Raw genomic sequence first — 24124 nt, forward strand, 5'->3', positions numbered from 1 at the left:
TTCCTGCTTTCACTCCCCTTTCCCCTCCTGCATCTCTAGTGGAAGCTGCTAGAACTCACTTTACCTGCAAGCTCGGAGAGCAGGAAACGTCTGTGTCCCCTAGTATCTTCCCCCAGCCCTTAACCAGTGACTGACAGATGCTGGGGCATAAATACTCCAGCTCCCTTGTCCCCAAGCCAGGATGATGGTGAAGGGTGGCCTACGCTGTCATAGGATTGCCTTTGGAGTGAACCAGAGTTAGCTTTTGCGGGACACTGTGGACATCACGCCCTTGCTGGCTTCCTTCCCTTCCTGGGCACTTCCTCATTCCCTTACAGGTTTCCCTGAGACTGTTTCCTAAGAATGCACATGAATTCCCATCTCAAGGAGCCCAACCCAGAACAGCTGCTGAAATAAAATGTGAATATCTAGCCAAATCCGATCTCCTAGATTCTAATGGACTCCCATTGGGGTCCCTGCTTCCTGAATCCCACCGCTCATTAAATCCAGCCCCCAACACTCCCACAAGAAGGCACTTCCTAAAACACAGCTCGATTACATAGCTCCCCCACTAGCCAGTTTGAAGTAGTTTCTGTATAAATTCGAGACCACACTCTAGCAGAGCATTGGGTTTCCCCTTGTTCCGGCCACGCCAGCTCCACTCTGGACACCCGCCTGCCTCACTCGTCATGTGCTGGGATGGTGGGATCCTGCAGGGAGCTGTCCCCACTCCCAACTCTGTGTCTAGCTTCTGAGCCTTTGCTCATGCTGTTCCACCTTCCCGAGCTGCCCTTCTCAGCTTCCTCGGACTGGCTCTGCCCTTTGTTATCTCATCCTGGGGGCTCAGTGACCTCCTCACCCCCAGCACCCCGTGTGCATCTCTCCTTTGATCTCTATCCTATCATTGGTACGTCGTCTGCTTCTGTCATTCTCTCTCACACAATGAGGGCTCTGAGAGAAGGCCTGTGTCTGACCGTCACTGATGCTCTCCCTGAGCACATGGCAGGTACCTACAGATGTGGTTCAGATTGACCCGGTGACACTCTTTAAAGCATAGTGCCGTGGACTGAATTGTGTTCCCCTCAAATTCGCATGCTGAAGCCCTAACCTCTGAGGTGATGGTATTTGGAGATGTGGCCTTCAGGAGGTAATTAGGGTTAGGTGGGGTCATGAGGGTGGGGTCCGCATAATGGGATTGGTGCCCTTATAAGAAGAGGAGACCAGAGCTCACTCTCTGCTATGCGGAGGCCATAGTGAGAAAGTGGCTGTCCATAAGCCAGGAAGAGAGTTCTTATCAAGAACCGAACTGGCTGGCACCTTGATCTTGGACTTCCAGCCTCCAGGACCATGAGAAACAGATTTCTGTTGATGAAGCCACCCAGTCTCTGGATTTTTGTTATGGCAGCCCGAGCTAATATACACAGGCACAGTAAACCCAAATATGTACCTTTCTGAGTGAATACCAAGGCGCCTATACTGGAATCTGGCAGCGAGGCCTGCTCGAAGTTTTTTTTAATGATGGGAGAAGGAATTAAGGCATTTCTGTCCATTATCTGCATGTAATGACAATGCTACCAGCCGTTTGTTTTAGAGTATCTTGTCCTGGGCTAGTCTGAAAATCAGTGGACTACCTCACTGACCCCTGAACCTGGCCTCCAGGTTCTCCCAGGCAGAGCTCTGGACCTCCCCAAGGATCTCATTCAAGTGACAGGTGCACCCTGCAGCCCTGTCTGGCCCCCTGGGCCACACATGAGCTAAAGCCAGGTCTAAAACAGGACAGACAGATGCTCTCGCTCTGTGATTCCACCTCATCTATGTTATCCCACTTTTTCTGTTTTATTTTCAAATTTTAGGTATTATTTGCATGTGATATACAGGGTCAACAGCAAGGCAGGTGTCCCCAAAGCCAAATCGTGTCACTCCATCAGAGATGAAAGCAGGGAGGCTGGCCTGCAGGAGCCGTCGGACCACTCTTGAGGCGGGTGGACTTTAGATTCACCCTCCTGGGCCCAAAGTCACCGTTTTTCTGGTTCTCTGAGGGTTGGCCAGAGGGGTGGGTGTGCACTTCCTTTATGCTGTCTTGGGTGCAGAGACTGGGTGAGAAGGGGTCTCCTAGACCCCAGCCTGCTCCTTCTGCATCCCCGGCCCCCGAGCAGCACTCAGCGCCTCCTGGGGTCTGCAGGACTCCTGGGTGGCACCGCCCGCCCTTTCAGTGCCAGCACACTGGCCTTGGCTTTGCCGCCTCTGCCAGCAGCCAGCATGCCGTTGCCAGGAGCTCTTAACTGTGGTCCCACGGCCAAAGCTTTGTAGCTCCTCATGGAGAGAGAGGCTGTGCAGCTTCCCCTTCAGCGGACCCAGGGCCCGTGAGCCTCCTTCTTTATAAGGCCACCAGCTGTTAAGAAACACAGCAAGTCCCTCCCTGGTGCTCGTGATCCTTGCTGGGGGTTCCTGCAGGACCCCCCCAGGGGCGGAGACCCAGTCATGCAGGAAACTTCCTCAGCCTTCCATGCAAAAAGCCTTTGGGACGAGGGCAGGAGAAGAGTTAAGTTCTGGGCTGAGGCTTCAGTGTTCAATTTCTTTATTTCCTGTTGATGACATTATTGCCTTCCTACAACCATTGACACATGTTGCTTTCATCTGTTTCATTTCAAGACATGAGTACACTCGCTGGAAACTATGCTTAATAGCTAAACTCAAAACATTTGGATTTCCTTTCCTTCTTGACTCTTTGCTGGTATGTGCATTCTCTGGTGGGCTGGTGTTTTGGGTGGCGGTGGTGTATGTTTTTCAGCCACCATTTTTAACCCAGCAAAGATAGGCCAGTGGCTTCCTGGCCAGTTGTCTCAGGCCCATCTGCTACCTAAGGGATGCTTCAGTCGCGGCGGGGAGGGCAATGGCTCATCCAACCCCCGTGGGGTGGTGGTTGAACAGCATCTCCCAACCTCTCCCTTTGCCCAGCTGCTTCCTCTGCTGTTAGGGAGAGGACTGGCCCGCGTAACTACAGGATGTGCAGATGGGCACTCCTTGAGGTTATTTCGTCCTTGAGCTCCATGACTCAGGGCTTGGACCTTCTGACTGGAGCCTCCAGAACTGGGATGAGCTCGTCAGTCTGGATCCAAGGGCTCTGGGGAACAAACGGCCTGGCTGCCTGGGGATGGGACCCGGCAGGGCTCCCTCTGGCCAGGACTCAGATGGAAAGTGGCCATTGGAAACAGGCCAGCCTCATCTGGTTGGAATTGGGCTTGACACGTGTTTCTAAACCTGGTTGCAGCCACTCACCCTTCCCTGGGCCGGGACAGCACTGCCTGTTGACACAGTCCGCAAAGCGAGCAATTGGTCTGCTCGGGGAAGAGTCTCAAAGGTGGCTGCCCGCCTGGCCTGGGGTGACTGCCCTGTGCTCAGTGTGCCAGCCCCCACCACACTCTCCAGAAGATCTTGGACATTTTCCCATGGGGAGGCGTGGGGGAGGGAGGGAAAGGGCAGCCGCAGCCTGGCTCCGTAAGAGGAAGGGAGGGGAACATTTACAGGGCATTTACTGTATACATGGACCTTTATGTCCGTTTTCTTTTTTTTTTTTTATTGCAGTAACATGGGTTTATAACATTATATCAATTTCAGGTGTACACCTTTATGTTTCCATTTCTGTGTCGATTACATCATGTCCATTTTCTCATTTCACTCTATAACCGAGTGGTTTATTCCCATTTCGCAGCTGAGAAAATTCAGTCTCCGGAAAGGCAAAAAAATGTGCCCAAGCCACACAGCTTTTAAGTGGTGAAATTGGGATATGAGCCCAGGCTGAGGTCTCCCAAGGAGTTGTCTTCTGGCTGCATCATACCTGTCCTCTTCCCGGCAGCCCAGGGTGGGGGCAGGGGCACGACACCATACTGCCTGCTTGGCTGCTTCGAGAAGAGCCCATACACTTCGCTATCCTCCCCTTCCCCGCTTCACCCACTCTGCGTCTTCTCTGCCCAGTAATCCGCATTTCAAGCCAGTAGGAAGGAAGAAAGTTCACGAAAGTTAATAGACAGATGAGTGTGGGGGGGTTGCGTTTTATCCAGGAGGAGAGAATGTTTGAGGCCACTATCCTGCCCCTTTCAAGTCTGCAGATCTGGCCAAGAGTCTGGAAGTGTGGGGAGTGGAATCTTCAAGGGGAGAAGCCTGTGAGGGGAAAGGAAATGCTACCGGGGTTAGAGGGCCAGGAAATGTAACATCCTTGTCTGTTCAGACTCGCTAACAAAGTCCCCTCGCTGAAGAAGTGGACTTCAAGTTCTATAGAACTAATCACATGTTTTCTTCCATTTTCTTGCCTGGTATTTCCAGGCCACTCATTTTCTGGTTTGTGTGTCTATGAGTGCGAGAGTCTGCACAGGACAGTATAGAGACCCATCCGCAATCTAAGAATGTGGTCAGCATGAAAGAAAAGATGCCACACTGCCTCTCAAAGATGACACTGCTGAGAGGGACAAGGCTCTTTGGCCTGTCAGGTTGTCCCCAACAGGCCTGGCTAGAAGTGTCTGATGCCAAAGCCCCCAAATGGAGCTCCTGGATTGCACGTCATCCCAACGGCCTTGACCTACAGCTCTTCATAACCCTGATGAAATGATGCAGGACCAAGCTTCTTTAAAATATTTGACCCCATATAAAAAGGCATTCCAAAATGGCAGGCTCACCCAAAAATGCTATGAAACCCCCTTTTGGTGGTTAATTATTTTATTAAAAGTAATATAAAGTCATTGTAGAAATTTTGGAAAATACAAGCTAATATTGTTCAGTTGCAAGGATCAGAGACCCATTCAACTGACCTCAAGGGAAAATGAGGGTGTGTTGCAAGAACACGAGGGGTTTGGGGGCCTTCTCTATCCCTCAGGGCATGGCCCCTTCCTCTGGCCCCTGCTTCCTCATAACTTCAGTAAGTCCCTGGCCCCTGGCAGCCATTCCCCCAGCCTCACTCTGGCCCCCTTCCACAGCTTTGGCTCCCATGGTACACAATTTTTCTTTTGTTTTTCAGTTCAAATTTCTGAGCTTAAGGGAAAACCTGAACAACCCAGCTCATCTTTCTAGACCCAACTCCTCAAGTCATTTGGCGCCGGCCAGCCTATGAATGGCTGCCTGTGAATGACATGGCCAAATGTAGTCCAATCTGCTGTACCCAGGAAGGGGATGGGGTCACATGGTACAAAATGTCACCATCCAGTCCTGCCCCTCAAGAAGTGGCTGAGGTGGCCAGCAACTCAAGCATGCTAACACAAGTATAAAAAAGCAAGAGAAAAATGAACCCCAATCCCACCATCTACTAATCATGTCTTTTTTCTATACATTTTACCTAGCTGAATACATAGTCTATGCAATTTTTGCATCTTGCCTTTTGGAGTTAACTTCATGTTATAAGCATTTCCAACATCATTACAACTCTATTACCTTTTAAATGACTATATAATGTTCCTATGTTCTGCCCATATAGTGTGTATGATTTACTTAATCAATCCTCCACAGACATGAATGCTATTTCCAAATTGCTATGATTATACATAATCCTGAATATTGGGAATAGCATTAAGAATGCACAAGATGGGGCCAGCCCAGTGGCATAGTTGTTGAGTTTGTGCACTCTACTTCAGCAGCCTGGGCTTTGCAGGTTCGGATCCCGGGCACAGACCTACACACCACTCATCAAGCCATGCTGTGGCAGCATCCCACATACAAAATATAGGAAGATTGGCACAGATGTTAGCTCAGCAACAATCTTCCTCAAGCAAAAAGAGGAAATTGGGAACAGATGTTAGCTCAGGACCAATCTTCCTCACCAAAAAAAAAAAAAAAAAGAATGCACAAAGATGACACCCTAGCCTCATTCTAGGAGTGTTTTGGAAACCTGGCCCTTTCTCCTGAGGCAGAGGTATGATGGCTTCTTGGAACAGGCCCCAGGAACAGAAGGAAGAAGTGGGTTCTAAAGACTCAGCATCTGCCTGTACCCATGTTATTGTTCTTGAATGTTGGACCTGTGGTCGAGACCAAAGGCCACAGACCGGCACCTCCCCGCTCCCTCCGGGGAGGCCCAGACAGACGCGCTCCTCGCCCAGGCTGTGCAAAGAGAGGAGGAGCAAGTAGGTGACAGCCTGCTGCTCTTGAAGTCTTCATTCCTCCTATCTGATGAGTTTGGCCACATCCAAGGTGGGGCTGAGCTGCCTCCTGTGGATGAGGAGGGAGAATGGAATAGAAGGGCCGCGAATGTAAGAGTCAGACACGCTGGTGTCCAAGCATCTCCTTGTGCAGGTGAGGGCCCTAGGTGGCCCAGAGTGGCCTGGGTTACAGAACGAGTTGGAGCCAGAGCCTTCCCTGGGATGCAGGCCTGGGCGCTCGCCACTAACCCTCCCTGATGATGCATTCAGTTAGTAAGAACACATAGCCAATGGGAAATTAATAAAATGCCTCTTCAGTTGGCTGGCTCTTGTCCTTCAGATTAGCGGTTCAGACTAGTTGCCTTCAGATATTTAGGCCTAGGGAGACCGACCCCTATCATTCAGAGACTGGGAAACTAACACTGGACCAGGGTTTTCAGGAAGTTTCCCATCTGCTAAAGAGCCAGGCCTGAGCCCTGGGCTCCGAGGGAGGCGAGTTTCTGGTGGCAGAGCCCACATATCCATCCCAGTGGGATGTTTACTCGGCAGTCCTTTCTAGCCGGGGTGCATCCACTGTCCCAGAAGGGCGTCTAAGCAAGTGGAGGTTGACATCTTCCAAGGCAATGGCCCACCTTGAATTCCATGCCTTGTCAGGAGAACCCACCTCTCAGGGAGCTCGATGACCTTGAACTGTTTACTTACCCTCTCTGAGCATTCGCCTGTGGCTGGTGCAACACTCTCCTATGTTGGAGACGGGCTGGGAGGAACGGAGAGACAAGTCAGAGCCTTGTTCTTTCCTACTTCCCTGTGTCCACACCCAGCCCCACCACTACTTACTACCGTGTGACTTCCGTCAAGCGTCTTGAGCCCTCTGGATGGGTTGACTTCATGGACGTGCCATCAGTACATTCACGCAGTCGCCCAAGTTCAGAGGGCCCCATGCTGGGTTCAGTGTTCTGCCGTTGCCATCTTCAAATTCCTGATAATTGTTGAGCAAGGGGGCCCGCGTTCTCGTTTGGCACTGTGCCCTGCAAATTCTGTAGCTGGTCCTGCCCGCCGGCCTGCGTTTCCTGTAAAGTAGGTTGATGATGGTGGTGTCTACCTCAAGGAGTGGTTGGGCGGGGGAGTAAATGAGCTGATCCCCTTCGCAGACGGCCTGGTCCACAATAAGTGTCTCTTTATTACCTGAAGCCCTCTGCCGCCTGCCTCTTGCCCTGGGCCAGATGCACCTCCCGTTCCTTCCTGTCCCCTCAGAGGGTTTCTCCTCCTCCATTTTGTCTCCCTCGTTGGACTCTGAACCAAGGATTCAAATATCTAAGGCACAAGGACCCAGACTTGGAAATCACAGCAGTCTCCTCGGAACCCTTGAAGCCCTTATCAGAGAGGAAACTGCTAACGACTGTCTCTGGTTTATGGCAGCTCCGCTGTCTTTATGGCTCTTTAACTGCCTTCGGCCCTGGGGCTTCAGACAGGGCCGCTCTTTGTGAGGGAAGATGGCGCCAAGGAGGGAGGCATCACTGGTGGTTGTGGCCAGTGAGCCACAGACCCACCTTCCCTCTGGGGACAGGCCTTGGATTCCCTGTGGACGGGCAGGGTCAGCCTGTAGGGGACTATGGGAACGCCTGCCTTGGCCACACTTACAGGACTGCGTGTGATCCCCCTGCCCAGGTCACCACTTGGCCTCCTGGCCCTAATGTACCCCTGAGTAGGAAAATAATCCTAACAGCAATAGCAGTCATTTTGCTTTCTCTGTGCCAGCAACTCCAGGAGGCATGGCCCAGACATTATCTTGATACCCACAGCATCCTGGGCCTGTTAGGTACCCAAACTGGTATGTGGGGAACGTATAAAAGGGAGAGCTTGAAAATCATTTCAGTCATAAACAACCCTACAAGGTACTTATTTATCCTTAGCTCCATTTTTATGGATGGGGAAATTAAGGTTAAAAAGGATACACAGCTTAGTCAAGGTCACAGTTAGTCCGTTTATCTCTCTGACTCCAAAGTCCAAAATGTAGAGTTTCTTCTCATTCGTTAATTCCTCTGCTCATTTCTTCATTACACTGGATACAGAAGTGGAAGGCTTTGTTCTGACAACTTTGATAGCTTCATGGGGTCACGTTGTCCGGACAAGCATCGCTGGACGAATCCAGCACCTTCTACATGTAAGACCAACAGCCCAGCTGAGGCGGCATGCAGAGGGTAGGAAAAAATGCTTGTGGGATGGGGGTGACTGTAGCTTCCTGCCTCTGTGTGTCCCTCCTTTGTCCCTTCTCATCCCACCTTGGGTGCTGTGGGTAAGGCCCATCTCAGAAAGTACATTTATAGAGGAAACAACTTCTAAACTGGGTGTTGAGGTTCTAGGGGGCCAATAAATAGCACCCCTTTTCTCTGCCCAAGTGCAGAGTGAATTGAAAGCAGACACAGGAGTCAGGCAGGTGGAGATGAAACGTCTAGTTTGTTGCTGGTCAAGTAAGTGCATGGCAATCATCAGCAACAATTGGCTTCCTAGAGCAGGATCCCAAATTAGGCCTACTTACCACTTGACATTAGCTTCGAGGGACAACCTTGGATCTTCCCAGTGGGGCCTGCCTTATGAGACTTAGGGCGTAGAGGGGCAGAGGCAAAGCGGGAGACTCTGCAGGCCAACCCCAAAGCAGGTTGGGCAGAGTTATGTATACTCTGGTTCAACTCCTCCTCTTCTGGGGCCAGGCATCCCTCCCTGACATGGAAGCCAAAGGAGTGGAGGGCAAGCATGCTCCCATGCAGAGCCAGCGGGTAAGGACGCAGCCCCCTAGCTGGCCAGCCAAGGATGGAACAGGCTTATATCCTGGAAGGGTGGTCAGAAGATGTGGTCAATGATGAGACATGTCCAGCGTCCTCCATCCCCAAAGTCCTTGGAGGCTCTGTTCACTTTACTGAAGTGGGCAAGGCCAAGGATGGAAGGTCCAGCTGGGAAGCCCCAAAGTGTTCCCCTTGCCCTCTCCTGCCTCTGCACATTCATCCAGCATCGGGCAAACAAGATCCACAATCCCTGTGCTGGGTCCACTGCACCCAGGAGGTCATCCACCCTCCCTCACCAGACCCCCCGGGGGGAAACAAAATCGGAAAACTGATACAATGCAGACCAGCCAAACTCGGTGTCCAATACTTCCAGAATGACCGTACTCACCTCCCCCTCTCTGCCTCCCTTCCTCCTGCCTTTAAGCAGCACTACATGCCTGCTATGCAGGGCACTGTGCTGGCTTCAAAGTCCCTAGAAGACACAGGTGGGCTTGCATGCCCCTTTAGTGTCCTTTGATGAATCTCTGCCAGAGGGCTCTGAGAACCCAGGACGAGTGGCCTCCAGGCATGCAGACCCATGCCAGGCACACACAGCAAGAGGACAGCCCGGGCAGGGGCACAGCGTGCTGAAGGTTGAGTCCAGCGTGCGGAGCGCCACAGGGCCCGAGAGGAGAGGAGAGGCCCTATCCTGGACTCTATTGTCATCCTCCAAACATGCCATCCCCCAGGGGTTGCCCCGACACCACTGCAACACCAAGACATTACAGCCAGCCGTATCTGAAGGACACACAGAGGCCCTGTTGATGGGTAAGACCCGCCGTATCTCACACACTGGCCGGCAACCCCTGGCCAGCCACGGAAAATGCACACTGGCAGGAAGGCTTGCCCCGTCTGTGGCCATCATAACACTTGCCCCGAGGATTCTCTTTGAATGAGCCTTTTTCTGACACAGAATATGAATAAGGAATGGGATCTATACCGCAAAGAATCGATGAGACACAGCATCTTGCAGGATTTACAAAGAGAGGCACAAATGTGAGGAGTAAGGCATCATAAACTCGGTAGTCACACCGGGATCGTTAAAAAATTATTAAAACAAAAAGAGCAGCAGCATGCTGTGGTGTGTACCTGTTGCCAATTATGCCAAGCTCTGTGGAAGTCTCTGAGAAGCAGGGCCCTGCTGAGAGGTTTGAAGATAAGTGGGGCCAGGGTTGGGCCCCTGGCTCTCTTGACCTCACCCCCTGGGACCCATCTTATGGCTCTTGGGAGGAGCAGCAAGAATTATAAAACAGACGTCAATGCTGTTCAATCGGAGCCCAGGGAAAGGCCTGGAGGGTGGGAGGTGGCGGTGGTGACGGGGAGCCAGCAGGCTGGGGTGCCAATGCTGTACAAGGGTTCATGGCCGTTTGCAGCTGCCTAGAAGTCTCGCTGTCATGGAAGCAAGGCTTGGGGGTGGGGGTGCACTGTGAGGCAGACCCACGATGAAGTCGGCTGGCTGCAGCCCCTCGCCCTCGCTGAGGTCTAGCAGTGAGCATCGACAGGACGAGATGGACGCCGGGACGGCTGCTGGCCGTGGGAAACCGCTGGTGCCAGAAAGCTGAGCGAGTACTCCTTCTGGAAACGATGTTCACTGGCTAGGATGTTTCCACTCAAGCTCCACCCTAAATATGCCATTACTTTATCCTCATGTTACAGTTAAGGGAAGAGGGTCTCAAACAGCCCGAAAGCCTGCCGTTAGCGGGGAGCCAGGCCCCAGCCCAGGCTGTTCTCCTTAGTTTTTTTCCCCAAAATGGCTAATCTTTCCCCACTGCTCACTGGTCACCAGGCAGAGTTCCAGCCGCTTTACTCTATCTCCTCATTTACTCCTCACAACAACCCCTGTGATACTTTGCTTCCTCCCATCTTACCTTGGGGAAACTGAGGCACAGAGAAGTGACAGACTCCTCATAGGAGACCGTCTCTTTTCAGACCCTCCATGTTTAACCAATGAACTGCACTCCCCGGCTCGTAATTACACTTTAGGATAAAGAAAACACCTCCTTCCTGTGGCCCATAGGCTCTGACAAGCCCACCTAGGCCAGTCTGCCCCTCCTCGCCTTTCTCCCTGGCTCTCAGCTTCTGTGGCTTTCTGGAAAAGGCACAGCTTCCTCCTGCCTGTGGCCTGTGCAGGTCCTGTTCCCAGCTGCCCACAGCAACTGCCCGGCTTCCTCGCCCCAGGCGATTAGAGCTCCCATCTTGTGCCCTCCTAGTCTGTCTGTCCGACCTCTCTTGCCCAGCTCCTGGCACAAAAAATGTCAGATTAGCCAGCAGGTTATTGATGTCTTTCTCCCCGGCCTCCCCCGGATGGCAGGCTGCTGAGGGCAGGCACTCCGGCTTTCAGTTCCACTTTGGGACCCCGGTGCCCACTGCATTGGATGCCCGCCTTTCTCTTCCCATCCTGGCTCCCTGGGAAAAGGCCCCTTCTGCTCGGGCAAGCTGCTGTCCTCCGGGCATGCAGGACCCTCCATTGTCTTGTAGAGCTTAAGGTTCACACCTTTTCACAGGGAAATTAAGAGCAGGGACCCCCTGGGGATGGCTGGAGAGGGGAAAGGAAGGCAGCCTTTGTGGGAGTAGAAAAGGTCAAAGCTCAACGTGGGGGATGGGGAGGGTCACGTCAGTTACAGAAGAGCCAAGTTCGGGTGAAGCAGCTGCTCGACCTACACGAAGTGGGTGGCCGCCTGAGAAAGCCGAAATGGCAGACAGGCCTCGCGGCCCTCCCACGCCCGGTGCACCCGGCCTGGGTGGCAGAGCTTGCTCTGGCGTGTTTCTTGGTCTTGGCTTCTGGAAGCCATCCTGCAGCTGGGGGCTTCTCCTGGTCCCCCCCAACCCCCAAGGCACTGACCCCATCTCCACTCGGCAGGCAGCCGTCTCACACCTGCCCGCCACACCTCACTCACTGCTCTCGGGTCTTCTCCGAGCTGGGAATGGAGAAAGGGAAGGGGAGGAAGCCTTCACTCGCTCACTTTTTGTGACCCTATTTTCTGACCCCAAAGTCAGGCCACCAGGTCTTGATCATTTTCTGATTTGTGAATTAATGGATTCATGTGAAAAGTTTTACGAAGGTTGACAGATTAAATGCATCGGCCAAATTGATCTTCTTGAAAAAAATTTCAATTCTGCGAAAAAGAAATGCTCAGTTCAGGGGGAAGGGAAGTGATATTTATTGTCACCTAAAAGTCTGGCTTTCTCACCTCGTCATCTGTTGAAGTTGGTGGCCTCTGGCTCCAGGCTTCCTTGTCTGAAGAGCTGGCCTAACTCAAGACCCGTTTATTCCACTTAATTTTTTCTCACATCCCTTAAGTGCTGGGGTGATTCATTGAGATTATCAAGAGAGATTTTGCAGTTTCAATAATTTCTGTCTTTTTCTGTGCTCAAAAGTTACTGGGGAAGTATTTATCAAGAGAACATTAGTACCAGGAAGCGAGGTTCAAGGCACTGATACATTTTAGTTCACGTCTGGGATATTAACGTTTTTGCTAAGAAAACCATTAAGCATGTTCAGCGTATCTCCTGTGCAGACGATTTCTCCTTGTCTGTCCAGGGGACACGCTCTCACAGACTGTCATTAAAATGGTCATCAAGGAACAAGAAGACTTCTCCAAAGTCTTTCTGGACCATGCCATTCGGGAATTTTCCCCCCATCTAAGTTCATTGACAGGAAATCCGAGGACTTGCTTACAAAGACCATTATCCTTCAAGGAGTTAGCCCCAAGCCCCTGCTACTTGTGGTACCACATTTTAATCCCCAAAGTACTCTCCTTAGCATCTGTCTTCCAGGTTCCCTGTCACTCCAAAGATTCATTTTCCCTCTTCTGAATTTGAATGCAATAACTAACAAATAATATTCATGTTTACCCTCTGGATCAATAAATTCTCTCTCTCCATTTAGGGAAAAAAAAAACCATCTCGGGAAAAGGTGGCGGCAAAGTCAATGCTGTTTTGAATGCGATCAAATGTCTCTATCCTATAACTCAGTAAAATCTCAAAATGACTTTGGTTTTCAATTCATAACCTATTTGGAGAAATTTGATATATCTTTATAGAAACTCCCAGTAACCTTTGAAGAACTTCAAACATGTTGTAATGATTGCCACTTTATTGCTTGTTACCATTCCTCATCAATGTGCCTTTATCTAATAAAGTGCAGAAAAGCTTCATGTAACCCGTATGTATTGCAACTTGATTTTTAGCATTAGCAATATTAGTTGATAGGAGAAAAGCCTTATCAACAGGTCTGTTTTTGCCATTCCACTTCTCAAAGGATGCACCTTAATCTGTGGGTCCAGACCCTGGGCATGGCTTAGCTGGGTGCCTCTGGCTCAAGGTCTTCCATGAAGTTGCAGGCAAGCTATCAGCTGGGCCTACAGGCATCTCATGGCTTGGCTGGGTAGAAATCGGCTTCTAAGATCACTCACTTGGTTGGTGGCAGGCCTCGTCCCTCGCCACACGAGCCTCTCCACTCCACAGGGCTGCCTCATGATCTTAAAGAGGCACCTAAAATAGAAGCCACAGTCTTTTTATAACTTCATCTCAGAAGGGACATCCTGTCATGTCTGCCGTTGTCTATTTGTTAGAAGTGACTCAGTAAGTCCCACCCACACTCAAGGGGAGGGAGTTACACATGGTACAAATGCCAGGAAGCAGGGATCATTAGGGGCCAACCTAGAGGATGCCAACCACTGCTCCCCATGACACAACAACTAAAGGCTTGACTCTGAGGGGGCTTCTAAGACCCAGCTCCAGGACCCAGGCTGGCCTTGTGCTGATTGGCCCCTGTACATGTTTCACCAGTTGTTAAATATTTCACGTATCACCCCTGTCCACAGAGCAGTTCAACCATTTAGAGAGTCCTCACCTTATGCCAGGGACTAGGCTAAAGGATGTGAGGATCATAAGACACGGCCCCTTCCTCAGAGAGTTCACAGTTGAGAGGGTGGGACAGACAAGCAGATCGACCGCAGAGGTGAGGCCCAGGTGCTATGTGTGTATGGAGGGTGGGTGCCTCTCCCAGTCCAGGGGGTTTGAGACAGAGGAGGAGTGAAGTGGGCAAAGAGCATGGCCAGCCAGCCAGGGGAATCTTGAGGATAAAGGCACTGAAGATGGGAGCAACCACGTGGAACTGCCCTTGACAGGAGGGGTAGGGGGAAACAGCAGGAGAGGGAGCTGGAGATCAGCCTGCGCCAGCCACCTTGTGCGCCATGCTTGAGGCCTTATCCTGAAGGTTCTGTGCAGCCAGAAGAGGATTTGAAGCTGAGAACGAAATGCTCAATTTCAGATTGCAGACCGCTCTCTATGGTAGGAACATGTCAGGGGGCCCAGGAGCAGGTGGCTATAAACTACAGGCAGGGAAAACAGTGAGAACATTCTGCTGTTCCTGGCAAGAGATGAGAAGAGCTAGAGCCATGGTGGTGGTATGGATATGGGGAGAAGGCAATGATTTTAGGTGTTTAGGAGGCAGAATCGATAGGGTTGGGTGACTGAATGGAGATGTATGAGGGAGAGGAAGGAGTCTAGACACAGCCCAGGTTTCTCAGTGAGGCAGCTGGAGGTGGTGAGGTCACTGCCTAACAGGAGGATGGCTGGTTTCAATGAGGCACAAAGTAGGTTCCATTTTAAGAGTGCTAAATTCAAGGAGCCTGTGGCTGTCCTATCCAAGGAGGGGATGATGAAGGAAAGTAGTGATAGAGGCCAAGGCTACAGGTCTGAGAGGCCCTGGTCTCTAGAGAGCGGAGTTTGGAACGATGGGTGGGAACAGAAGATTGCCCAGAAAACATTTTAGGGGGAAAGAACCCAGAGAAAGAGCCGCAGGTTGGGGATGGGGAGGAGGCAGAGGTGTCCCGAAGGGCAGCAGGAGGGGGAGGTGGTCATTGTTAGAAAGTCCTGACAGATAAGTAACAAGGACTCGAGAAGGAGAGAGAGCTGCAGAAAAGCCGGGCCAGATGCAGATCGAAAGGGGCCCATGGGACTTCACAATTAGGATGTCTTTTACCTGGCTGAGAATGGTGTTTGAGGAGGAGAGACTGCCATGGGTTGAGGAAACAATGAGAGGGGAGGAAAGTGTAGAATCCGCTTGAAAGAAGTTTGCCAGCCATCTTATGCTACCTGAGTGCCCCAAAGCCCAGGCAGGGGACGAGGACACAGCTGCAGCATCAACAGTTCACATAATAAAGCAACCCGTTGAGAACTTGATGTAGGGGAGTTTCTTCAACAGGAGGCAGAATCCAGACCCTCCCCAGGTGTTCCGGGCAGCCTGACACTCTGCCAAGCATCCTGGCCCACCGCCGCGAGAGTCCCGTAGAGCCCGGGAAAGCGCTCAGACAGCTTGTGGAAATGCTCAAAGCAAATCAAGAAACACTGACATGAGAGAATAAAGGAACTGATTTCAAACTTGGCAAAACTTCAGTTTCCAGAAGTTGTCTTAAATGAGCAGGATGAAACATCAGGAGTGGGAAAAAAGTCAGTGGAGAGAGCTTAGGAACTCAGACCTATTTATTAGCAAAGTTCCACGTGTTGCCAGTTGCAGGACAGACTTAGTGATTCTTTCTGCTATCTATTTTTCACATCCTTTTCTGAAAGCAACCTTTTTTGTGTGTGTCTGCTTGACGTTACGGAGAAGATAACTTCAAAAATCAAAACCTCTTTCTGGATTTGCTTTAATATTGATGGTTTCTTCCGGTTACCGGCTCAGTCCCACACCTAAAGCCAAACTCCGAGATGATGAATGGTGAGATGCTGAAAAACCCAGCAGTTTGTAGCTCCATTTGAAGGAAATATGAAAAGCACTTGAAAATAAATCAGATTAGGAAATTTCAAATTATTGTTTCATTTAACTGTGTTTTACATTTAACATACCAAAGATGATAATTTTATTAACAAATAAGTTTCCCCAACACTTCTATGGATAGGATTTCTTAGGAAAACCTTTCTTTTTTTGCTTGGGGCTTCAAAATCTCCACCTTGACATTCAAGGTCCGCCCCCTGTAGAGGGGAAGTAGGGAGAGAGAGCAAGCCGGAAGTCAAGGCCTCCTTTTTCTCCGGCTCTGTTAAAGTCAGTTCTCCGTCAGGTGGACCAACCCTACCGAGATGCCCTGGGAGACATCTGCTGCTATAAAAGACTTGGTGGAACCGCCCAGGGGCCGGCTCAGCACAGCGGAGTTCTGGGGGTCAAGCCTGTACAGAAGTAGGGATGAATGAAGTGGGCTTCAGGGGAATTTCAGGCTGAAGCCCTGTGATGATTCTCCTAGGAAATCATCTCAAATCACATTTGTTAGCCCTGCCGTGGAAGCCAGCTCTGCCCTGCGTCTTCTCACCATGGTATGGAAGAAGAGGATGAACAGGAGTCAGGACCCCAGGAGATTCTAGCTTAGCTCCGACATGGAAAAATCTCTTGGAAAATCTCTTCACCTCTTTTCTTAATTTTCCTCATTTCTTAAATGATGGGTTCTATTCGATGACACTAATTTAAGGGCCCCCTGGCTAGAAAATTTTGATATTTCTTTTGTGGGGGGCACTAACTCACCCCTGCCTCCTGGGTCGCTTCCAGGCCCCCAGCCCCAGGAGCGTGGCTCCTATCTGGAGGGCATCTTTCCTTTGAAGTTGGGGAGTTTCTTCCCAGAACAGGAACAGGCTGTTGAGCAGACAGGGTGACTACCCAGAAATAACCACATGTTTTGAGCACCTACTGTGTGTCACACATCACGCTGGACATTTACCTCATTGCTTATCCTCGCAACAGCTTTTGAAGGGTGTTTCCTCCAATCTACAGGTGAACACACCGGAACTCAGAGCCATTAGGTGACCTGCAGTCTTAGGAAAGGTTACCTGTGTCTCTCCACCTCCCTCCCTAAACAAAGGTACACCATCTAAGGTGGCTCTTCTTCAAAGAAATAAAGACAAAGTCACTGAATCCTAGAGAGTGGTAGCCTGAGTCTGAGCTCCTCTGAAGTCACAGCTGGTGTGCCTTCCCCTCCAGAGGGCTATTGTGGGGCTGACTAAGCTTGGAGATCTGGCCAGCTGCCTCTCAGGGAGCCCTGAATCCTCATTTTCTGGGATTCTAGGATTTCAGCCTGGTACATAATTCCAGAAGAGAATTACTCTCTGCTTTATTAAACTTGTCTGCACTTAGGCAAAGTGGGCTGTTGATCCTCTGCAGGGTTTTTCTTTAAAGGAGCAAGGAGAGTGAGCATGTGCGGAAATCCATCACCTTGCCTTCCAGTTTCCAGGCAACCGTGCAGGATTACAACCAGTCACATGATATCGCTGCTGCCAGGGAGAAGGGGAAAATGGAAAACTGTGCTATCTTGAGAAAGGGTATAGGCAAGGACTTTGGATTCTCCTCCAGAAACATTATCAACAAGTAGTCAAAGACCTGGAGGCTCAAGAGGGCCCCGGCTCCTCAGCACTTGGCCCAGCCTCCTGCTGGATGGGAAATGTACCAGCAGATATGAAGGGGAGGGGGGTGTGCAGGGGTGGGATGAAGGGGAGTCATTGGCCCAAGGTGACTGAGCACCTGTTCTGGAAACCAGGCTCTCAGAAGGGTCATTACTGAGAAAATCCAAACTGAGCCAGACCGTGCTCCTGTGTCCTCATCCCCGGTCTCTCCTTCCTGCCGCTGCAGCCCTGGGAGAATGAGGGAGCAGAAGGAGAGTCCTTCGGTTAAAGCCAAGCCAGGGATGATTAGGGCTGGCTGGGGGGCAGTGAAGGGTCAATGGGGACAGCTGTGGGGGGAGGAACCACCCATGAAGACCAAGTTTCCACTTCCTTTTTAAAGCGTCCTCTTTCTGATCATTGTTTATTTTGATTTTGGATGTTTTGATTTTTTATCTCCCCTCCCCCACATTGTGTGTGTGTGTGTGCATGCATGCAATTGCACGCGCTGCTGCTGTTTACATTGTAAACGCTTCTATGGCAATTCATTCCCCTCCATATACACTTTCGTTCCTGTAATAACACCCTCTGTGGCCTATAGACTCCCCGGAACCACAAGGACAGCTTTGCCCCTGGTTCTCCTGGGGTCGCCGAAGGGGGTGGGTGTGCCCTTGGCCATGGGTCCCACATGCCAGCACTCCGGAAGGCAGGGCTGTTAGAGGAGCCAACCTGAAGCAGACTGGCTTCCAGTTTCCTCACACCCAGCAGTTGTCTGTCCCAAGGCAGAGATGAGTCATCGGGCCACACTCTTTCACTGGCCTTCCTGGTGTGCCCCGAGGTGGCTGTATTTCATAGCCTGGACTGCTGGCTTTATGCCAGCCTGGCTGCCTGGAGTGCTGAGCCCAGAGGGGCAGACCATGGGCACAAAGAGTCAGGTATTGGGGAGGGCAATGCCACCTGCCTTGGCACCCAGGAGCTGAAAAGTCTGGCAGCATGGGCTGCAAGGACTCTAGTCCCTTGTCACAGCCCCATAGGCTGGGGGTGGAGCAGTGCCTGTGATGCCTGCCCTTTTCCAGCAGAGCATGGGTGGTGTATCTTCCTTCTTTTTTCCTATGGAAACCTAAACAGACAGACACGTTACTTGCATGTTTCAAAGTTCTGAAGGCCGCATGACAGGTTAGAGGCACCTCTGTACTGAAGAGGGTTTGTCATCCATCAAGTTCAACAAGAAAGTAAATAAAGGAAAAGGGAATAGAGTTGGACAGCCAGACGCTCGCACAGCTCCCACGATGCTGGGCTCTCCCTTTCCCTTCTTGAAGAAATCTGGTTTACACTTGTATGTTTTTTAACAGGAGGAAAAGTTAATTATTAGCTTATCATATGAGGCATCATTTTCTAGCAAGTGATGAGTAAATGAATAATGTTCTAGATTTGTGGCATGTTTTCTTAAGTGCAAAGAGAAGGTTGTACCTCGTAAACATTATTGGGGGAACGTGCGGAGGAATTGAAAGGTGACATTGGGGAGAGGAGTTTTCAGTACATTAAAACCGAGGGTGGAGAGGAAAAAAGACATTCCATGTCTCTTTAATATGTAACATATGGGAGGATGGGGGATTCTTGCGAGAGTGTTGGGTACGCAGTTGTTACAAGAAAGATGGTCCATGTGTGTGCAAGGAGGGTTCTGATGGCCACGTTGGGAAGTTGGGGTCAAACTTTAAGGAAACTGAGGGATGCTTCTTCACGAGGCGTCAGGGCTCATCCCCAGCACTCAGGCCTGTGCTGGCAGATTCACATCCCCATCTTCACACATCCACGCACAAACGCACGGTGGTTCTAACCCACACTCAGATACATGCGCGCACAGGCACGCACATGCCTGCTGCATCCAGGCCCGCGTTTGCCCTATGACACTTGGTCAGTCGATCCCAAGACTAGAATCCTCCAAGCCCAAATTCCCAGGGAAACTTGAAAAGAGGTAGAAAAGTGTTTGATGATAGAAAAAAAGAATTTTGCTTGCTTGCAGTTCTTGCGACGGCCAGAATGCTACAATAAACTGTTGCTTTCCAGAGCTGGGGAGGGCGAGGGCAGGCAGCGGGAAGAAGTCGGAGCAGAGCCCAGAGAACTTGAAAGACGGAATCAGAACTCAGGCTGGGAGAGCCTCTGGGGCCGCGGGGGCCAGGCAGGGGGCGGAGGAGGGCCGGGGAAGGGTTAACGCGGGAGCCGAGCGTGCGGCGGGGGCGGGCCGGGCCGGCCGGGGAGGGCGCGGGGCGCTGTCCCTTTAAGCGGGCGGCGCGGGCCGGCCGAGCGCGGCTGTGATTGGCGCGGCGGGATCACTGGCTCCCCGGCCCGGCCCGGGGGAGTCGGCTGGAGCCGGCTGCGCTTTGATAAGGTCCTGGCAACTCAGTAACAACCCGAGAGCCGCGAAATAAAAATAACCCCTCGTAGCCCTGGATTTAGGGGCCGCCCGGCGTCCGAGGCGCCCGTCTCCCCTGCCGAAGGCCCTGCTGTAAAAGGTGGGGGTGGAGGCGCGGCCACAGCAGAGCTGCTTCAAAGGAAGCCCCCCTCGGGCCCGGGGCGAGGTCGCGCCAAGCCGCGTCGCGGGCGCCGGGGGCGAGAGGGGGTCCGCCGGCCGAGCCTGGCCCGGGAGGGGCGGTGCGAGCCGGACGGCCCCGAGGAGGCGCGGCGGGGGCCGGGGGGGGCGGCCCGGGGCGCGGCTGGTGCGTACCTCCCTTTCAGGACCGTGCGCTCGGCTCGCGCCTTTGAAGTGCACAGTTAAATCCACAGCGCAGTTTTTGTTGGAAGCGCCCGGAGGACATTTGGTGCGCGGAGTGACTGCTGGAAACAGGACCTGTGTTGAAAGCCGGGCCGGGCGGGGGCCGAAGGAGCCGGGGGCGGCCGCGGCGGGGGCGGAGGCCCACTCGGATCTTTTGCATAAAAGGGGCGGCGGGGAGCGCCGCTTTCCCCCTCTCTGGCCGGTGGATCTCGCTCTAATCCCGGGATTGTTGCTTCCCCGCACCCCCTCCCCTGCCGCGCGACTCCCCATGTTCCCCGACGCCGGGACCGGCCCGGGGGGGCCCGGGGCTGCCGCTGCGAGCAGATCCGGGGGCCGGGGCCAGGGCCCTGCCCTGGGCGCCTGCGAGGTCTCGCTGCGGAGCGCGCGCGCGGATCAATGGTGAGTGCCGAGGCCGCGGCGGCTGGGCGGCCCGTGCGCTTTGATGTGCCGGGCGGCCCTTTGAAGTTGGCAGGCCGGCTATTTCGGGGCGCGCTCCGGGCGGGCGCGGAGGGGAGCGGCGGGCCCGGCGCCCAGCGCTCCGGGGGGCTTGGCCGGGCCGCCCTGCGCGTCCGGCGCCCGAACCCCCTCCCCAGCGGGGTGGCGGGGGCCCGGGCGGAGGGACTTCTGCAAGTGGCGGCTGCAGTGGGGGCGGAGAGGGGGCAGATCCCCCCCGGAGGGCGCATCGCTGTCGTTGTTATGGATGTGAGTCGGGGTGTGAGTGTGCGCGGGAGTGTCTTTGGAAGGTGGGATGAAAGGGTGGCGGCGCCCCCCGCTGGCCCTCCCCTCCGCCCCCTCTCCCCCCGCCCCATCCTTCCCTCCCGCCTCTCCGCCCCCCCTCCCCTCCCAGCTACTGGTCCGCGCCTAGGGGCCCGGAGCGCTGGCCCAGGCTTAGTCTGCGCGCAGGAGCTGCCCGAGCCCGGGGCGCCCGCGTCCCCCGCGTCTCTCCTCCCCGCCCGGGCCTCGCGCCCCCGGCCCCCTTTTGCGGAGAGGCAGAGACTCCGCGCGTCGCCATTTCTGGACGAGGCTGCTGCTTTCCGTGCTTTTTCTGTGGGCGCCTGTGCGAGCGGCGGCGCGGGGGACTGACCCGCGTCCGGGCTCGGGGTGCTGCGAGTGCCTCCCGGGCTCCGGCCCCGCGCTCGGCGGCCCGCTCGCCGGGGCTCTGGACGTGTTCGGTTGGATTTGGGCCGGGGGGCGGGCCTGGGGGTCTCGGCGGAGATGAGAGCCCGGTCTCGGGCCGCCTTCGTCTTCCAGGTAACGGGGCCGCCCCACCTCCCCTCCGCCCGGGTAACGCGGCGCTACCGGCGGCCCCGCCACTCCGCCGACTGAGTTGCCTAGCCTGGCGGCCTGAAGCCCCAGGCGGGGGCCGTGCGCATCCACCCCAGGCCCCGGGTCCCAGCCCCTCGTTCGGGGTCGCGCCCCACACCCCTGGCGCGCCCTGGCCCTCCTTAGTTTGATCCTTCCCGTGCTGGGGAAAGCGGCTCGTTTATTGGTTAGATAAGAGTTTTTTCTTTTGGAAAAAAGAGACAGGCTTGAGATCAGTAGAGTTTGGGATTCTTGGCACAGGCAGTGGTAGCGTGAGACGGTTTCTGGTCCGGTTTTGTAGGGTTTGAGGCTCCGGGAGGTGGTTGGGGGGACGAGGGCGGCGGGTCCTGAGGCTTCTCTGCTCTCTTGCAAAGTTTGAAGATCAAAGTCTCGTCTTAGTTAGTTGATTTCTGGTTTGGGGGAGCAGGGGAGACAGAAGTGTAGACTGAGTCGGATTCTTGGCGGGAGGCGGGGCGCAGTGAACAAGTACATCTGGGTTGGGGGGGGCGTTTTCCAGCTGGGAGTCCGGGAGCCCATTCAGCCCTGTGCTGGGCGGGCTTCTTTCTCGGTCGAGGATCTTCTGAATTTTTAAGGAGTGGGACGGGGGAAGGGGTGGGGTGGGGGGAATGGGAACCAGATGCTGGGGAAGGGCACGTTTGGAGCTCGAGTTATCTGTACGGAGAGCCGAGCGGGGAAATCTACCGAAATTGGTTTCACCTGCACCCAGCCCAGCGGCTGGGAGTGCGCGTCTTTGGAGTCAGTGCTGTCGGGGGGAGGGGAGAGGGGGGAGCAGAGCGGGGAGGCGCGGGCGGGACTGCCCTGCGTGTGCCGGGGCCGAGTGGGTTTTGGGGAGGTTACGTCTCACACCTCCCCTGCCCCTCTGTCCCCGCCTCCCACCCTCGGGGCTCCCCTCTCACCTTCCCCGCCCCTCCCCCCCAAGTGTGCTGGGAGCTCAGATTTCGCCTTTGAAAAAGCGGCGTCTGATACTTTAGATGAGCACCTCGCAGATAGCTGGGTTGCTTGATTTGAATTTGAGGAGTTGAAAAGCCTGTTTACTTTCTTGCTTTGATGTTGGGTAGATCTGGTTTTGATTAGATCAATACCCTTTTCTCTCTCCCTACCTCCCCCTTCCTTTTCTTTCCAGAAAGGAGGCTCAGATGAGCCCCTGCTGACTTGAGAGAGAAAGAGAGACCACGCTGATTGCTGAGAGGAACTGGAAGAATAAAAAAATTCCCAAACTCAGTGAGAACTCCCTCACCATGAGTAGCGCTGTGTTGGTGACTCGCCTCCCAGATCCCAGCAGCAGCTTCCGCGAGGATGCCCCCCGACCCCCGGTTCCAGGGGAAGAAGGGGAGACCCCACCGTGCCAGACCGGGGTGGGAAAGGGCCAGGTCACCAAACCCATGCCTGTCTCTTCCAACGCCAGGCGGAATGAGGATGGGTTGGGGGAGCCCGAGGGGCGGGCATCTCCGGACTCCCCTCTGACCAGGTGGACCAAGTCGTTGCACTCCTTGTTGGGCGATCAGGATGGTGCTTATCTCTTCCGGACTTTCCTGGAGAGGGAGAAATGCGTGGATACCCTAGACTTTTGGTTTGCCTGCAATGGATTCAGGCAGATGAACCTGAAGGATACCAAAACTTTACGAGTAGCCAAAGCGATCTACAAAAGGTACATCGAGAACAACAGCATTGTCTCCAAGCAGCTGAAACCTGCCACCAAGACCTACATAAGGGATGGCATCAAGAAGCAGCAGATTGATTCCATCATGTTTGACCAGGCACAGACCGAGATCCAGTCGGTGATGGAGGAAAATGCCTACCAGATGTTTCTGACTTCTGATATATACCTCGAATACGTGAGGAGTGGGGGAGAAAACACAGCTTACATGAGTACTGGGGGACTGGGGAGCCTAAAGGTCGTGTGTGGCTATCTCCCTACCCTGAATGAAGAAGAGGAATGGACTTGTGCCGACTTCAAGTGCAAACTTGCCCCCACTGTGGTTGGCTTGTCCAGCAAAACCCTGAGGGCTACAGCGAGTGTGAGGTCCACAGAAACTGTTGAAAATGGATACAGGTAAGACTTGGCGGGGTGAGGAGGGGGTTGGGGTGTTGGAGGATGCTATGGACTTGGCAGATGTTTTGAGTTAAGGAGGGTGGATGGTTGGATGGATGTGCTGCTGAGGCTGACAAAGGGCTGTTGAGAGCTAGGACCACTGGCCATGAACTCTTTGATGTTGCTTTTTGTTGTTGGGGGGGGAGTGATGCACACAGCTGAATACCTGCAGTCTTCCAATGCAGTATTCATTAATGCGGGTTACTTATTATCCTGGGCTGGTCTTAGAAGGGCTTGAGAGAGGGAGGGAGAGGACAGCAGCCTTGATGCCTCTGAGTCACCAGATACACTAAGCACCGGTTTTGGAAGGGGTCATTCACCACTAATCTGTAGAGAGTGGATTTACTGTGGCTAGGGAGGCAGTTGGGTTGTGGTGGAGGCACAGGAAATAACGTGTGCACCCATTGGACGTGGGGGTAAGTGGGATATTTTGAACTTATGTTAAGATAAGAGCAGCAGCTGGCTTAACAACCGAGCTTGTGGGTCTGTTTGTAGCATTAGGTATTTACCTGGCAAGAAACTCCTGACTGGGGAGGGCCCCGGCGACTTTCCCCACTGAAGACCTCTAGCTTTCAAGTCTGCTGGTATATTCATCTGGGTTTTCAATGCTTGCAGCCTGAGGGTCAGATCTTGGGTGATGATTTTG

At 53.3% G+C, this 24124-nt stretch overlaps 1 protein-coding gene across 4 annotated transcripts in view; it reads left to right on the forward strand.

Annotated features, from left to right (window-relative positions):
- Positions 1 to 19755: 19755 nt before the first annotated feature.
- Positions 19756 to 24124, forward strand: part of AXIN2 (axin 2) — a 32070-nt gene continuing 27701 nt past the window's right edge. The window contains exons 1-2 of one of the 4 annotated variants that reach the window (XM_046676187.1): positions 19756 to 19803; positions 22510 to 23439. In XM_046676187.1, the coding sequence (XP_046532143.1) occupies positions 22625 to 23439 (815 nt within the window). In that variant the 5' untranslated portion in view covers positions 19756 to 19803; positions 22510 to 22624. Of the gene's footprint in view, positions 19804 to 20094; positions 20463 to 20494; positions 20766 to 20892; positions 21315 to 22509; positions 23440 to 24124 lie in introns of those variants that run through there. The other 3 variants (XM_046676183.1, XM_046676186.1, XM_046676184.1) reach the window with 3 other exon arrangements.

Source organism: Equus quagga, chromosome 11 (assembly GCF_021613505.1).
Source record: "Equus quagga isolate Etosha38 chromosome 11, UCLA_HA_Equagga_1.0, whole genome shotgun sequence".
Lineage (NCBI taxonomy): Eukaryota > Metazoa > Chordata > Mammalia > Perissodactyla > Equidae > Equus > Equus quagga.